Genomic DNA, 17,577 nt, shown 5'->3' on the forward strand with positions numbered 1-17,577 from the left:
TCAATTAGAAAGCAAAATGAGTAAATGCTGCCTAATTTCTTAGCTTGACCACTGCATTTGAAAATTCTGTGTTCTAACCCTAGTTTTATTGTGTGTCCAGGAAACTATAAGCTCCTTGTCTCCCAATGGAGTACCAATCAACATAACAAACTAAAACCTCTCCACCTTGAGAACAAGATTTCAAAAATATTCTGCTTCATTTAGTTTATATTTATATTGACATTGAGAGATCATGTACCACATGTGATTGTTAACAGAATTGTTTTCAATGCAGGAAGGTAGCCTAATTTATGCTAATACCTATTACTGATTATGTGCCATCAAGTCAGTGTTGACTCTTAGCGACCACACAGATAAATTTTCTCCAAGACCACCTGTCCCTAACCTGGTCATTCAGATCTTCTGTAACTGAGTCCATCAACTTTGCTCTTCTCTTTCCTTCCACCTTTCCCAGCATTAGTCTCCTCCAGAGAGCTGGGTCTTTGCATAACGTGTTCAAAGTAGGATCATTTGAGTCTGGTCATTCACGCCTGGAGTGAGAACTCTGGGCTGATTTGTTCCATGACCCATTTGTGTGTCTTCTTGGCCTTAATACTTATGACACTCATCAGTGCGCCCTACTTTTTCTGTCCTCCCTGCCCAGATGTAGGTGGCTCCTTTCTTTTTCGCACTCGCGTAAATTCCTTTATAAATCAAGAGTACCTATTTTTCTTGCCGCATAACTTTCCCATCTAAAGGAGGATGCTAGGCGAAGGGCCTGTTGCGCATGCCCAGCCAGCAACCGAGGGCACTAAGAATGTGAATTGGCCCGTTAGGCCTCCGAGCGTTTCTCGATTGGCGCCCCCCCTGCCCCATTGCAGCGAGTTGCCTCGGGCTGCGCTCGCTTCGAAATGGAAATTGCTCGGGGGGGGGGAACTAAAACTGGCGTAGAGCAAGCGTGCTGCAAGTCCGCCCGCAGTCTCTCGAGGGCAGCAGCGGGCGACGAACTTTCTTCGCCGTCCAAAGCAACCCCCTGCCGCCCGTCTGCAGCGCGGGCGCTGTGAAGTTGCCCCTGGAGGAAGCGGAGAGCCCAGAGTCCTTTGCTCCCGCGGGGCTGGTGGAAACCCGCGGGCGAGGAGGAAGCCTGTGCGCTTCGGCTCCGTTCCCAGCTCTCGGCTTCCATCCGCGCCCGCGCGGGAATCGACCTGCCCTCCCTTCCGCGCGGCTGCCTTGGCGGCGCCTTCCCGCCAGACCGGGCTCGCCGCTCCGCTCCGGGAGAGAAGCTCCGCCGGACCCAGCGATCGAGTTCCGAAGCAGCGCCCCCCTCCCTCCCTCCCCGCGTTGACAGGCAGCGAAAGCGCAGCCCTCCCTCTTGTACGTACACACATACTGTACGCATAGCCCCAAAGAAGGCACGCCAGGAGCAGGGAGTCGGGGAAGGAGCCAGCGGCGTCGGTGCAGAAATAAGGTGGACGCGCGCGCGGCTTCCCGCACAGGCATCATGTGGGTCTGTTGGTAAGAGGGGTGGGGGGACCGATCCCCGCTCCTCCGCCCCGTTCCCCCCCCCTCGGCACGCGCAGCGGCACCCGCTCAGACAAGGAAGAGGAGACGAGGCAGCCCCGGAGGCCGCGGGAATAATCAGAGAATTGATTGTGAAAAAGGAAAGCAGAAGAAGAAATATTTCCTGGCAAGATGGCCGACTTGGAAGCTGTGCTCGCTGATGTGAGCTACTTGATGGCTATGGAGAAAAGTAAATCTACTCCGGCAGCTCGAGCCAGCAAGAAGATCATCCTACCTGAGCCGAGGTGAGCCGGGGGCAGGTGTGGGGGCCCAGCGTGAGGCGCCGTGGAGTTGGCCTGGGTTCCCTGTCTGTGCGTGTGAGTGCGCGGGCGCGTGTTTGAGTGTCCATCTATCTGAGAGCGCTCTCGAAATTAACCGTGCCAGCTTCCCTTGCCTCTTTTAAAAGGCGTGTAGTCCTCAGAGAGAAGGATGGGAGAAAGAATAGCTCCTTTAAGTGGCATCTTTCCTGTTACATGTTTTGGGTTACTACCGTGGGCAATACGAAGGGGTATCGCGTGTCCCCATTCTTCATTCGGCCCAATTTGGGGCACATTATTTCCCTTATTCCTTACAACAGGGGTCTCCTGGTCCACATTCATAGAGGAACAAACCTCTTCTGCTGTTTTCCTTATCTGCACGTCACAGTCCACCCCCCCTTTGTTTCTCATGTATGTGTAACAAGCGGTTATTAATCTCTGCAGAGAGGCAGGCTGTATAAACTATATGATGATTTTCTGAGCCATCCGGCATCTGCTCCACTGTATGCTCCGAAGAGCACACATTATGACCGTAGCTATGCTCAGATATCCTAACCACTTGCATATGTTTTTGCTATACTCTGTACAGGGAGTGGACTCTTATCACTTGTTCACAAGAATCTCTTCCAACACTTAAATACAAAAGCTTACGTCTATATTTCTTTAGCACTGTGGATTGGTAATGGGATTGCAAGCCGCACTCAGGTATTCATGCCCCCTGTTGTTACCCTAAACTTAAATGGGAACTAGAGCTGTACAAACAGCGTTGCAATCTCTTGCAAATCCTTTGCAAGGTCACCAAGGTGCAGTTTTTCTCAAAACAGATAAGGAGGAATGCATTTGGTAGAAGATCTGCTTCATGTAAGGATTTCATTGTCAGGTGACACAAAATGGGCTTGGCATATTAAATCCAAGGGCCACAATTTAGTTTGGCCAACCCTTAACTCGCTCGCTTCCCAGCAGCTGTTACCAAGGGCAACTGGGTTGGGCCTGACAGGCATTCTGCACCAACAACACATGGTGAACTGCAGGCTGCCTTCTATTCTCCCCCTTACTCCTTCTTCCCCTGCCAACCTCCATGTGACATCTGGCCTATTCTACTCTATTCCATTTCATCCAATAACCTTGGGTTTTCTCAACGGAGGCCGAAGGCTACTCAGACAGAGCTTGCCTCCACTCCCCTACCATTGAGGGATGGATGAATGGATGGTCTCTGAAATAGAGCAAAAAGCACCCCTTGGTGGAAAAAAAATGGCAGCTGCTCTTTTAGAAGATGAAGCAGATGTGTTACCATGGCAATGCTTGAAAGGCCCAGCAGCCTTTGTGCTCTTCACATGCTGCTGGTCTCAATATGGAAGTGCCCACATGGGAACTTTAGGTGCTGTTCCATGGTCTTAGAGGGAAAGAATCTTAAAGCAGGGAGAGCCAAACAACAGCCTTTACTCTTCTTCCCCAACTCAGATAGTAACTATTGCCTGGCAACCCCTCTTGGCTAAGTCACAGCCATACAGAATATTTAATAGGAATTGCAGAATTAAATTATATTTATCCTCATTGAAGTATCTCAACTCTCTGTACTCAGACTTTGTACTAACAGTATTATTGGTGGTATGTCCCCACTTACCATACTCTTCTAAACTCATTAGCAAGGTCTTACATTTTCTCAGCCCTGCAGCCACCTTGAAGTAGAAGCATGGGAAATAGAGATGATCTTGACTGTAGATCAAAATACAGAGGCACCAACAAGATTTTCCCTTTAGGAGGTTGTCCTAAAAAAAAATTAAAGGCCAAACTGCTAATCAGTGAAGCAAGGCCCTAAAAAAAAGATTAGAGGATGAAGAAACCTATAGAGAAGTTTTCTTATAGTCAGAATAGGAGCTCTACTGGAGAGACGGAAATTCCCATCAGATGGAATAATGAGGACTAGAATTGTACATTCAGTGATGTATTTTAAATGTCTTCTGGAATCAGATATGAAAACATATCAGACAGGTAGGCCTTGGACATAATTCAGCCTAAATCACATTGCAGAAGAAAGCATATTTGTAGAATTGTTTTGTGCATATTTTATTTTGCTTTGGGAAATCATGAATAGGGCATAACGTGCCAGAAACTGTTCTGACATTTAACCAGTCCTAGATTGTCTTTGTAGATCAGAAGGTATGCTCAATATTTGTCTCCTGTATTAATTTTTGTGATTGCTTTGCTTGATATGATCTTGGCACAGGAGACCAGTCCCATTCAGAGATGACAATGCCACATTTCTGAAGGCAGCAGTGCTAATTCTCAGACACTTAGATATATGTGATTTATGGGAACCACTGGCAGTGTGGACCCTGCACGCTCTCTTTTCGTAAACATTTCTTCATGGACAGTTGACCCTATAGCTTCCTGTTGCTTTTTCTTTATTTGTATGTTTGATCTGCGTTGTGAAATATGAGAATTGTTATTGTTTTAATTGTGGCAATTGGGATACCTCTTTTACATTGTTTTGTACAGTTGTACGGCACCAAGAATCTTGGGATTGGACAGTATACATTTTTTGGTAAACTCACTCCAAAACGCTGCTGGATTTGGGGTCAGAACTGTTATTTTAAACAAATATATAATTTCAGAAGACATAATGTCAATAAGTGGACAAAAAAAATTACTGAAGTTATACAATTAATGCTCAGTATAACATTAATAAAAGTTGACCATACCAGATGATGTACACTTGAGGCCTTTTTATGATATGAAAAAAAGTATAAATCTTTGAGCTTAGTGCCAAAATCTCCACTATTGTTATTTATAAATACTTAAAAAAAGAAAAAAGAAAACTACTAAAAATAGTATAGATAAGTATTTGATTTCTTAATTCCCCCTTCTTTGTATTCCAACCGATTTACAGTATTTATAAACATAAACTTAGAAACCACACTCTTTAGTGTTTTTATTTGCCTTGCTGTATGATATATAGTATATATGGAAGCCATTCTTTCTTATATTTAGTTAAATTGCTATTATGGATACATACAGTTAATTTCGCCATTGCTGTGTATTATTCAAGTTTAAATTCCCAATGAGATATCTTTGGTACTATGTCTTTTTTTCCAACGTTGTGCAGAATTTGTCCTCACCACCTTGAGCATATATCTTAATATATTATAGTATTTTTCATTCGTATGTTCTGGGATTAAACCTAGTAAAAAGAATTGTAGTTTAATTTTGAATTTGATTTCTGAGATTCTCTGAATGGTGCTATGCATATTTTTCCAATATTTTTTGCGGGGGGGGGGGGTTGTGTGTCCACCATATGTGATATTGGGACAGAACTTCTGTTTTCCTGATCTGGGGTAGAAATTCTGCCTGAGATTGGAATAATAGATGGAGGATAAAGAGAAGCCCCAGAAAAACTGCACAGAGTAGAAGATGTTCATTAGTATAATAGAAATTATATTCTTTTTTGTCTATATATTTTTCGTTATACTTGTTCTTGATGTTCTTGAAGAGATTTGAAGGCAGAATTTATCAGTATAATCACCTATTGCAGAGGCTCCCAGACTTTATCAGTTCATGTACCCTTAGTGTCTCAGTAATTTTTTCATGTCACCCCTAGGTTTGTAATTTGTATGGCATCTGACAGATATTGAGTATTGAATGTTATCCTGTCATGCCTTGGGGCACAGTGGTACACAGTTTGGGAACCACAGACCTGTTGAGTTAGTTTAGAGCAAGATACAGTGACTTGGCCACAGCTACACAGTGAAATTTGTAACCAATTATTGAATCTAAGTTTCCCACCATCCAGTGTCACTACTCTGGCTCCTAAGTCACACTGGCCCTAGATATTAAAATTTTGGACAAGGAAATTGCCCCCATAATAATTGCAAGAGATAATGTTCAGGATTGTTCCGAATCATATTGTTCTCGAGAGAGAGCAAATTTAAAATTTCACAGATTGCATTGAATACTACTTTATTCCAAGCAACTCAAAATCATGCAAATAGTCCCCCTTGAGCAATTAGTCTGGGCCTAGTCTGGTACGCCACTACAACACTTTCTCCAACTGTACATCCTACTGATGTGCTTGGCTACAACTCCCATAATTTACATCAACTATGGCTATAGGGCGTTCTCACTAGGAATTATGGGAACTATAGTCCAACACATATGGAGAGTGGATAAGGTTGGGCTATATCAGATAGTGCAGAATTGGCACAGAGGCCTTTCATAATTCTAATTATGGAACAGTTTCATCCGCTTTCAGTAGATTCTAATATTCTGCAGTTCCTGCCTCAGCAGCTTTGTATCTGTCCCTTCAAGTGTTGTTCTCACATCACTTCCGCCCAGAATCAAAGAACTGTCTCTATTGCAGCTTTCAGGAAATGGTACCTCCTCTGGTTTTAAACCCATTGGATCGTCTGCGACAGAAGCAATTGCAACACAGAACAAGAGTTGTAGCAATCTAGGTCCTGTTAACTGTGGGAGCCGCTTGATCAATGTCTTGCAGGTTGTACATAGTGGCTAGAAATGTGTCACTACTAATATGGGTATAGCATTTTTGAGAGAGCAGAATTTAGCATTTGGTAGGGAAAGAGAAGATTATAAAAGGAGTAATAAAGTTTTCTCCTCTATTTGTCACTGTGTTAGAGCGTGTTGGGTTTTTTCCTGTTAAGGGAAGCAGGCTATTTTCTATGCATATATTTCCTTTTTCTGTGATTAGTCATGGTGGGGGCCCTCATACATTGCAGTGCTTTGACCCCCTAAAATGATAAATGAATTTGTGTGACCTCCCTGAATAAATTATCAATTTCAATGGGGTTGGGCAATAAATAAATATATCATTTTTAATAAATACATTTTAATCTATTTATCCAATAAAGCAAATGATAGCACTTTATAAAATAAAACATTTTATTGAAAATAACCATTCACAACCTTATTTTTAATAAAGATGACTTTGCATTTTTGCATAAAATCTGGTTTTTATTTTTGAGACAGCCACTTTCATTTGTCATAGCACATTTATTTTGGATCAATATTTGATCTTTATTGCATCAACTGTAGAAAATCCTGACTTAGCTGTTGATTTGTGCAGGCAGTGCAAGACTGAGTTCAGCTAGCAACCTGGCTTTAGGTATGCATGCCGTGAGGCTTGCATGCCCAAAATTAGAGCCCTTTCAAAACTACCTCCAGGTTTTGCTGGTATGATTGTTATTATGTTGGGTCAAAATGAGGGAGGTCTAGGCTCAAGTCTATTCTTAGCCTTGGAAACTCATTGGGTGACTTTGGGCCAATTATTCTCTCTTAATGCACTTTACCTCACAGGTGGGGTAAAAAGTTGTGGGGATACAGTGAAAGGAAATGCATGTGTAAGCCACTTGGGGCTCTTGGAGGAAAGGTGCGATGTAAATTTAATAAACAAAGGAATAAGCTGCTTGCCAACATGTCCAGGTAGAGCAGGAGAAAATTTTGACAGTGGTCCACTTTTGGATACACAACACAGAGAATGTGCAAAGCTAGAGCACTATCAGGGTGCTTTCCTCTCCACCTGTTCGGCCAAGGGGCTGCTGGCTCACCCAGGCAGAGCAGGAGCAAATTCAAACTGATCCCGATTCAAGTGCACAAGCTAGAGGATATACAGAAGCAGCAACTTGTCAGAACTTGCTCCAGATTTGCTTGGACAAGCTGGCTGCCAGCTTGTCTAGATAGAATGGGAACATATTCTGATAAGATCCATCTTTGGATGTGCAAACCAGTGTACTTGGAAAAGCTAGAGCTGTTGGCTTGTCCTGACAAAGCAAGAGCAAAATCTGGCAACAATCATGGTTTGCATGCACAAGCCTCAGGAAAGTTGCACAGCCCTTCCTTGAGATACAACCCACACTTTCAGAACCCCTGAGTTAATGTGCCAGTATAGGTAGTCCCCAGTTTAAGAACAAGTTCCGTTTCAAAGGTCTGTCCTTACATCGAATTTGTATGTAAGCCGGAACAGTATTATTGTATAATACTGTTTAAGTAGTATTGTGTAATTAACTCGAACCATTGTATATTTAACTCGAATTTTGCTACAATAGGCTCCGTTCTTAACTATGGCTCATCCTTAATCCAGGTGTTCTTAAGCCAGGGACTACCTGTACTGAAGTTAAACTCAGTGTTTTCAGTCTTCTAGTCCACAAGAATATTTTTAAAAGCATCTCAGATACCTAGGGTTACTTGCAAGTAATTTCCTATTTCCTCCCCATTGGCCTCTATCTGAGTAAAAGCATTTTCAACATCTGACTGATTATTTTTATCAGTAACTACCTCTCATTGAGTGCCTGTACCAGAATAATTCAAGGGAACTAATTCTCAGTTGCTTTTGCTGTGCTTTATAGCCCTATTTTACTAAGAGAAAATTGAGGCAAGAGTCAATACTATGACCAGGTTCCTTACACTTTTGTAATTACTGTAAAACCTTACCAGTAAATGCTCAACCTTTCTTTCTGTCATTGAAAGAACCATAACTGGTCTTCCGACTAATATGAAATTACTAGCCTACAATGTTGGGTTTCTGCCGCTAGCATGCTTTTTTGTTAGTACTGTAGTTTGTGGCTCCAATACGCTTCCTTAAAACTTTTCTTTTCTGGTTGTCTAGACCAGCTGGCTAGGGAATTCTGGGAGTTGAAGTCCACACATCTTAAAGTTGCTAAAGTTGAGAAACACTGGTTTAGAGTGTACTTTGTTCACCTCAGGCAGTTAGGCAAGCTAGTTTCTGTGTTCCGGCTGGATTTATTGAGCATAGAGATGCTGTCTAGAAGCTCGGATGGTTTAGAACTGCACATAAAAGGAATAAAGATTGTACATTTGCTATCTGAGCAGGGCACCACAAGCATAATTAGTTAAGGCATGTTAAATTTATGTTTAGTTGTGGATTATAGGTGTTAGGAATGCTACTTTGGCACATTCGTGATGGGTTAGGATCTGTTGCACTTTCTAAGATGGATATGTTCTTTTCATTAAAAAAAAAACCCTACCATTTAACACAGTTTCAGGTTAAATATAATTCCCAGATATAAAAAGTCTTTTAATCAAGTAGTTTGATCAAGTAGTTTTGGGGTAAACATGGGTAGGTGACATTGTTGAAGCTATTGAGGAATTTCTAAATAAATGTACTTAAGACTGAGGTAGGAGGATGCTAATGCATATTTTCTCATTTTTTAAAATAAGTGAGTGCTCACGCAGTTCAGAAATCCAGCTGTCCTCTGTGAGGGAAATAAATTTGCACCACAAAAGTGGATATTTACAGAGGAAATAAGGCCTTGGATCATCTCAAAAAGATGGCAAAAGTTTAAAAATAGAGTTTCAATTCTTTGTAATCCATTAACTCAACATGTCTAGCTAGTATAGTGTTTTCCAAGCTGCCAGCTAAAAGTCTTACCAACTCATCATTGAGATTAATAAGTGTACCTTTATGCATTGAAATTTCTGGTTCATTCTCAGCCCATGGATACTCTTTCCCAATATCATGTTTGGCAGTTTACGTCTTCCTTAGTTATTTCTTTTGGTAAACCACCTAGAAAAATGAACAGACTCCATGTTTAAGACAAGTGGATTCAGAACAATTCTATTAAGATTTTATGGCACTGTTTCATTAGTAGAACATGTCCCCATTTTGCTTTTATACATTTGAAAGAGGTGGTCCTAAATATTTATTTTGTTGAAAATTAATCTCTTGGATCTAGATGCCATTCTAGAAATGCCAGTTTTTCTTTACAGTAAATATCTACTGACTAAATGCTGAAAGGGTGTGACAGAGTGCTTGGGAGCAGGCATTCGTGTGCTGTCAGTGCCTCCGTAACTGAGACATATATTTTCCTGGGATTGCACAGCTGTGTACACCCAAGAAAAGACACAATTACATTAAGGAAGCATCTGCAAATAATGCATATAAAACCATGTCCAATTCAGAACACCTTTTCAGCTTCAAATGTGAAGCTACTGCAAATGTTCCTGCTGGGAACAGGGATTACCCTTATAATTTTTATTTTTTTATTGTTCCAATTAGCTCAAGAGAAGAACATTATTCTTCTTTAAAGGGCTAGCAGAATGGCTAGTGCAGGAGTGATCAAATATTTTCTGCTGAAGATGATGCTTTAAATAAGTCTTTCTTAGTCTGGTGCTTTTTAGATATTTTAGACTCAAGCATATTGGCTGGATGACAGTTAATCAAATACATTTGGAAAAGGCTCTTTAAAAAAACAGTGCCAAGGAAGACACACTACTCGGTTGTAAAAAGAGTCTTCCAGTATCAGAAATACTAAATTTGCTAGTCTCTAAGATGCTTGTGGGAAGAGTCTTTGGAGAGAGTACACTAAGCTAGAAAGGCGTTTCATAATTAATTTCCCTTGTGTACCTTCTCTTGGCAGCATCCGCAGTGTTATGCAGAAATACTTGGAGGATCGGGGTGAAGTAACCTTTGACAAGATATTTTCTCAAAAAATTGGTAAGTATCAGAGCTTTTTCATGGGCTATAGGTTCAGTTAGATACACTGACTAGGAAAAGGAAATTTCAATGGAATTGGAAATCTGCAGAGCTGGTATGGAAGCTGCTTATTCAGAGCTTACATTTACATGACACAATGAACTGTAAACTACCAAAGCACATTTTAGCTTAGCATATTGTATGAACTGTGTGATTACCTTATGGTTCGGTGTGATTATGTTTGCATAACAAGTTGAACTATATACTGATTAACAAACTACAGTCTAAGACTGAATCAGCAAATGGCATTATATTGTAGGATGTAATGTGAAGCAAGTCATCACCTCAAGCTATAAAGTACTGTACTTTGGTTTTGGTATAACGTATTGTGTGAACACAACCAGTATGGTTTGCTAACCATGATTTCAAGTTTAGAATGTTCTGCAAACACAGCCTAAATTGTGCAATCTCAGCTTGATTAAGTTACCTTGGATGAACAGGTGAGGCAAACACAACCAATATATGGTTTTGTCTCTCCTCTTAGAGTTCCAGCTTCTGACCTGAAATCAGTCAATCAATCAATCTAGCTATGTATGTTTTTTACTCAATTTTTATTTCATGGTTTTCATTCAACAGAATTTTCATGGTAAAATAAGCATATAGCGGGCCAAAATAAAAGATGAAAGTGAAACTCATAATGCAAATTGAAAAAAGTTTCTACACTTTGAGTCAGGGAGAAGATATAATCTTAGTTTTTTAAGTCATTGCTGCGGTTTGGGGCAACCCTTACCTTTCACAATGGCCATCTTCATTTACATCTAGAGTTAGCAAGTCTCTGGCCTGCCTATCCTGATGTCCTTTTCTGTGAGAATTATAACTTCTGTTGTCTTAATAGAAGTGGTGGGGCTGCCCCACTTCCAAAGGAGGTTGATGTTTTTGTATCTTGAAAGTTGTATGGAAGAAAGGATTTTGGATGGTAGGATGTACCACATCATAGTGCTGCAAAAAGGGACAAATGCTACACCAGGCAAAATAGTGTTGCCTAACTTAAGAGAAATCCATTCAGTGTGGTAATATTGCCTTCCATATTGATGTTGTAGAGTCCTTCAAGATGAGGTTAAAGCCTCTATTAAAAAGAAAAAAAAATGGAGAAGAGGATAGATTGCTGTAGTCGGCAAAGAAACTTGCTTCCTCTTGTCCTCACTGCAATGGTGTCTGTTTCCTCTTCCATTAATTTGGAAGAGTGCTTGCTTCACTTGATAAATACTGTATTGGGGGTGTTTGCATGACATGCTTATTTGTGTTAATACATTTATTTGGTTAGGTAACCCAATTTTCTGGGTTCTCACAGCAGTCAAAATTTGTATGACACACTAGGCTAGTTTGCAGCATGTCAAGTCATGCACATTCAGCTGTTGGAAGAGAAAAGCATTTGAAGTATCTGGGTTGGAAGGACATGAAAATGCCTTCCCTCTTGGAATTCCATATCTGTAGACTATACAGCATAACCGTTATAGGTTCCTGTGCTTTTAAGAGTTGCACAGCAAGCAGAATGTTTCTCCCTGCAGATTTTCTCATCACTGCAGTCAACAGAAAATCTGCACTGGAGGAATTTCTCTTCTGCAATTCTTAAAGATGCAAGAACCTTTAGGAATCAAAACTGTCAACCTTTTCTTTCAGAATGTCTGTACCATCAATAGCTATGTGAGGAGTAAATATTTCAGCAGGTGAAACTTTGGTGCCTCTATAGAAAGAGTAATGGGACGAATTTACCTACTGAATTTCTGTTTCTTTTGTGGAAGACATTGGATCCTGCCAAGAACAAGGAGGAGGGTGAAACCATTACACCCAGTATTTCTGTCCTTCTGGAAAAAGGAATGATCTATTTGCTCCAGCTGTAAATAGCTGAGAAAAGATTGTGAATTACATAAAATAAGGTATCATAAAGGGTACAGAAAACACAAATTTGGGAGAGAGTAGTGACTGTTGGTCAAGGACTTGCTGGGTGATACTGGACTGTCGCCCATGCTGAGCCAGGCAACAGCATGTAACACTGTTTCCCCTTTCCGTTATTACACCCCACCCCAACAGGAAATGCTCTTGCTTCCTCCCACACCCACGGCCACTTGTGGTTTCCGCATGAGATATCCCAATTTTGCCTATTCTCTCTCTCCCAGTTCTGTTGCTTTCTCAATAGTCTCTTAACCTCAGCGCTCTTCCCTTGCACTTGGGGGAAGTGTTGGCTGTTAACACTGGGAGTTGTTTAGCCACAAACTGAAGTTGAAAGTGATCAGCATGCACATCAGTGAGTGAGCAGGGGAGGGAACAAGAGGCAGAAGCTGGTGCATGTTATGCTTGAGAAATTAGTAACTGATGCAGGGATTAGTACTTTTTAAATGTCCCTTTTCAGTTGCTCTCTTGCTAGCACTGGCAGGGATCAGACTCCTGGATTAGTATTTTAAGGTTGCTGAGGTTGGCTTCACACAACACGAGGCAAAACTCTGGCTTACTGGTTTGTGGCTCAATGGCTATGTTTGCACAACACATCCAGAATTAATAGAGCCACGATCTGATTTCACATGACATACTAAGCCATCAACTAATCATATGGATTGGATTTATATAGCAGGCTAGGCTAGGCTAGCTAGTTTCTCATTCAGTATTTTATGTGAATCCAACCTGTATAAGTAGTTTATAGTTTAGAGTAATGTGTGAACACAACTAGTTGGGTTAATTCAGTGAATATTAATTAAACAATCCCTAGATTAGGATGATTCACCCATTCTAAAATTTCCAAAAAGTGCACATTTGTGCAGTTTCATATGTTGGGAAGCTATAGTTAATGGCTTAGTGTGATTGATAAGTAACTTTCCATCAGGTTGCTACCTGTACGTGCTTTTGATTATAGGAATCTTAGAACATTTGTGACTTATGACTAACAATTGCAGAGGGACCAACAAGCTTGAGAACTGTAATTGTCTTTTTTACTGGTGTTCTGTACATTTAACAGGCATTTGACCTGCAAAAATTAAGCATGGGAATCTTTTCCTGGCATAAAGATCAAATAATTGAGGAAAGAAAGAAAAAAAACAGGCAAACCTAATGACATCTTACGATTTTCAAGAGTTTTTAATGTCGCCTATAAAACTGAAATTATATGCCTTTTATAGAAATAAAAATATTAAAATGTTTCTTGTTAGAAGTCTCAGAATCCTATCTTTCTTTCTTGGGACTAGACGTCTGTGGTTTTCAGTTTTGTCTAAACAGAGGCTCTTTGCCACTGGCAGCAGTCATCAGGTGAAGTGGGCTGATGCCTGATATTTAAAAAGTTCCAAATTTGTTAATTTCTTCCTCTTATGTTGTTGTTAAAAGGCTAGTATTATAATTGTAAGGTTACTAGACCTGGGTTGCAAAAATCTGGAGACTGCAAAATGGCAAGACAGCGATACGGTATCATCCAGATTTTTGCAGCCCTGTTCTGGTATTTATGAAAATTGCTGTTGGCTTACAGGAAAAGATTATACATTTTCATAGAAGATAAATTTATTGTCAGGGATAAGCAATGGCAGGTTAGATGAAACCTCTTTATATGGAGGCAGTATATCAGTACCTTTGTAGACATGTGGATAGACATCACTGTCATGCATGTTGTGGGATTGTCAAGTTGTACTATTGTAGGGTTGTCAAGTTACAACCCAGAGACATTGAGTTCACATCTCCTGCCAATCCAAACTTTACCCATGTTATGGCTTAGTATATTACCTGAATTTTACCATTGTACTTTATGAAACATAGTTTATGTTTTAATTTGTGCAAACAATTTTTTGACTTGTAGTTTGGTCAAAAAATCATAGTAAAATGAGCAATGGTTTCACAGAGTATATTTATTTTAAAAAAACTGCTGAGAAAATAGAAATAAAGGCAACTGCAGTTTCTGCCCTGTGCTTCCCATGGCATGATTGTTTGCTGTTGGCCAAAACCCTTTACTCCAATAAAAGATTAAATGGATGGGAGATGAGAAGTTGTTGCCCCATTGTAGCTCTTACTTTCTCAATCTTGGCAATCCTAGTAGATGCTGACTATTGAATAGCTTGCGGCTGCCATAATTTGGAAGCAAGTTGTGAGGCTACAAGGGCTTTCTGCTCCATCCAGCAATTGAAGATCCATGCTTTTAAGGCAATATGGCAATTGTAGATCATTTTATAACCATTTTTCAATATTATCCTGTACTGTATATCTGATCAGTTTCTCCCTGCATATATTAAGGATATAAAGGTGGCATATAAGTCCTTGGCCACCTAGAAATGCTAAATGAGACCAGGAGCAGTTTGTTGACAATGTAGAGGGAGTTAGTGGCATATAAGTTTCATATTGCTGACTTTTTGTATATTTTAGGGTTCCTCCTATTCCGAGATTTCTGCTTGAATCAGGTAGAGGAGGCCAAACCACTGGTGGAATTCTATGAAGAGGTGAGGCACTAACTGGACAAAAGTACTGTATTCTAGTACTCAAACACTGTCGCCTTCTTTAGCCTAGCACACAAAGGATTCATCACCCTTTGAAATGGATAGAGAGGTTGGAGACTGTTAGCCCTCACTGCTCTTGAGGTGAGGAGGGGATAAGCGCTAAGAATGTAATCAAGGTAAAAAGGGTTCCAAAAAGGGTTGACAACACTGCTAGTGGAATAGACTTTCCTATTCTCATGCAGCCCCCCTTCATTTTTCCCAATTCTCCTCCTGAAGCTTGGAGAAACCTAGATTTGGGAGTGTGGGTGGAGAGGTAGTAGAAGCCCATTTGCAAGTTACTGAACAGAGTCCCTTGCTTTGATACTCTTTATAGCACAGAACCTTGCTTTTAGACTTAAGCTTCCTAACAAACAACCCAGAGATTCCATGTCCCTTTTACCTTTTTGAGGTAATTAGGAGATGAACGGCCTTCCTTCTCCAATAACTGAAGTCTTGTTCATGCAGTAGGTGAAGGACCCAAAGAATACTGGATCATGGACCTCCAGCTGCTTTATCTCCCAGTTTAGCTAGAATTATAAATATACAGGAGGATCGGCAGAGCCTAGTAGCTTTATCAAAATTGTTATCCTCTCAGCAGAAAAGTGGGATATAAATCATAAATATTAATAAAATTCTGGAAAACCTTGTTGGTTGGAGAATATGTGTAAAGTAAAAAGTAAAAATTATATTTACTTTATGTATGTGTGTATCTAATTTAAGGGGTTTGTGGTATATTAACTGGGAATGTTTGTGGTTACAGCCCAACATTTATAGATACTGTCAGTTTGGGAAAAGCTGACATGATTCACTTGTCTTAATTAAAAATAAAAATAGATCAAAAGCAAGGAAGAGAAGAAATATTTGTTACTTTTCAGTGCCCTATTGAATTTCTTAACTTTATCTGTAGCCAAAGTTCTTGTCCTTTTGCCTTTCTATAATTATTGCTTCCATGCTGTTTTTGTCATCACTACCGTCCCTTTTATAATCTGCACCTTCCACTCAGACAAAATAAGCTAAGAAAATGAATTTTGATGGCCCAGTTCTTAAGTTGAGCTTTGGAATTCTTCACATTCAGACCATAGATGTGACATTACCTTGAATATTTTGTGGGAAAATGCACATTATCTTGCAAGCCTAATATTATCTTGCCTGTTCTCTCCAGATCAAAAAATATGAGAAGTTGGATTCTGATGAGGATCGAGCAATTAAGAGCCGACAGATCTTTGACATGTACATCATGAAGGAACTGTTGTCCTGCTCTCACGTGAGTGCTTCGGACACTTGCTGCCATGTGAGAGAGTCTGAAAAGGCCCCTGGGAATTGGCGGAAAGGCCACTTCATAATCACCTTGAACGAGATCCTTGAAAATGTAAGGCTCCCCAGATTAAGTGGGAGGAGCTAGTCCACCAGCATGATATCCTCTCACAGGCAGCATACTTTCTGTGGGTCACAGAATGGCACACGCAGTTCTCTTGGAGTGACCCATCCCAGTTCTTAACCTTTCTCTGTGACCTTTCTTTCCTCTGCTGCTGACAAGCAGTGGCTCTTTTCCTGTTCAGGGCTGACCTTGTTATTAGTGAACTGCAGGCAGCCACCTAGACAGTCTCTTTTGAAGTGCAGTGTTCTTGCAGCAGCAGGCCGGCAATTCTTTCTCTTTACTTAGGACAGATAATTCTGCTGCTTCTTCCTGTTTGTATCAAGTATACCATAATAAATAATATGGAATTGCCTGTTTCCTGTCCCCACCACACCACGTCTGTTTCCAGAGGGTTGCATTGTGTGATGATGTCACATCCCATCGTGCACTATATTGGATGTAAGAGGAAGAGGCATAGAAGATTCATGAAGTAGTGGTCTCCTCTAATATCTAGCTCAGTTATGAGTATCAGATTCCTAATGTTGAAATCAAACAAGAATAAATAATTGATGGATGGAATTATTGCTGCTAGTGAGAGCAGTTTCAGAGATCAGGAAGTAAGCATTGCAGGATGCTTATCTTCCTCCCAGGAGGTCCCATAACTCATGGGTAGAACACCAGCTTTGTGTTCAGGAGCTCTCAAGATCAATTCCTGGCAACTCCAGTTAAGAGAGTCAAGTAGATGATGATGAGGAAGACTCTCTGAGACTTTGAAGAGTCTTGGCCACCATCCAAAGTAAGCAATACTGGGCTAGATGAATTAATAATCTAATCTGGCATAAGGCATCTTCCTGTATAGATGGGTGGATGAGCAGTAAGTTCTTTTCGGGACTGGAAACAGAGATGAGAACTAGCAACATAGCAGGAGAGTCTTATGTTGGCAGTCTGCAGACAAACTAAACGCAAGGACCCACAGAGTAAAGCAGAGTAGGTAGAAGTGGCTACCAAGCTGTAGCACCGAGCGCAGGGTAAAGGAGCAGTGCCTGTATATTTGCTTGATTCCAGCTCTGTTTCTTTTCTGCCAGTTGTTAAGCCTGGTCCAAATATTATGCCCTAGTCCTTCCTATTTCTGCGTAACCAGGTTCTTTGGAAAAATGGTTCGGTTCTTACTTTCCTTACCAAAACTGTACTAGGCAACAAGGCTGGAACTGAACATCAACGCACATACACTGCCTGCCCCGCCAGATTTTTGCCCATCCTGACCTGGTATCTTAAGTGGACTAAACTGACGGTCACCTATGCATCAAGCTCACTTGTTTCTCTGTATCCTTTACAGCCCTTCTCAAAAACAGCCACAGAGTATGTGCAGACCCGTCTGAGCAAAAAGCAAGTGCTGCCTGACCTGTTCCAAGTAAGTTCCTTTCCACAGATAAGTTCTCTGAGCTCATACAAAATGTTATTTGTCCCTGAAAT

The 17,577-nt window shown here is 40.8% G+C and overlaps 1 protein-coding gene across 2 annotated transcripts in view; it reads left to right on the top strand.

Moving 5' to 3' along the window:
- Positions 1 to 944: 944 nt before the first annotated feature.
- The window catches only part of GRK2 (G protein-coupled receptor kinase 2), a 39,154-nt gene continuing 22,521 nt past the window's right edge, over positions 945 to 17,577 (top strand). The window contains exons 1-5 of one of the 2 annotated variants that reach the window (XM_088146285.1): positions 945 to 1,784; positions 10,187 to 10,263; positions 14,638 to 14,711; positions 15,910 to 16,116; positions 17,441 to 17,515. In XM_088146285.1, the coding sequence (XP_088002411.1) occupies positions 1,672 to 1,784; positions 10,187 to 10,263; positions 14,638 to 14,711; positions 15,910 to 16,116; positions 17,441 to 17,515 (546 nt within the window). In that variant the 5' untranslated portion in view covers positions 945 to 1,671. The remainder of the gene's footprint in view (positions 1,785 to 10,186; positions 10,264 to 14,637; positions 14,712 to 15,909; positions 16,117 to 17,440; positions 17,516 to 17,577) is intronic. The other variant, XM_007430951.4, reaches the window with a different exon arrangement.

This window comes from Python bivittatus, unplaced genomic scaffold (genome assembly GCF_059951505.1).
Source record: "Python bivittatus isolate LINGU-HERP-01145 unplaced genomic scaffold, Pbiv_v1 ctg000480_np1212, whole genome shotgun sequence".
Taxonomy (NCBI): domain Eukaryota; kingdom Metazoa; phylum Chordata; class Lepidosauria; order Squamata; family Pythonidae; genus Python; species Python bivittatus.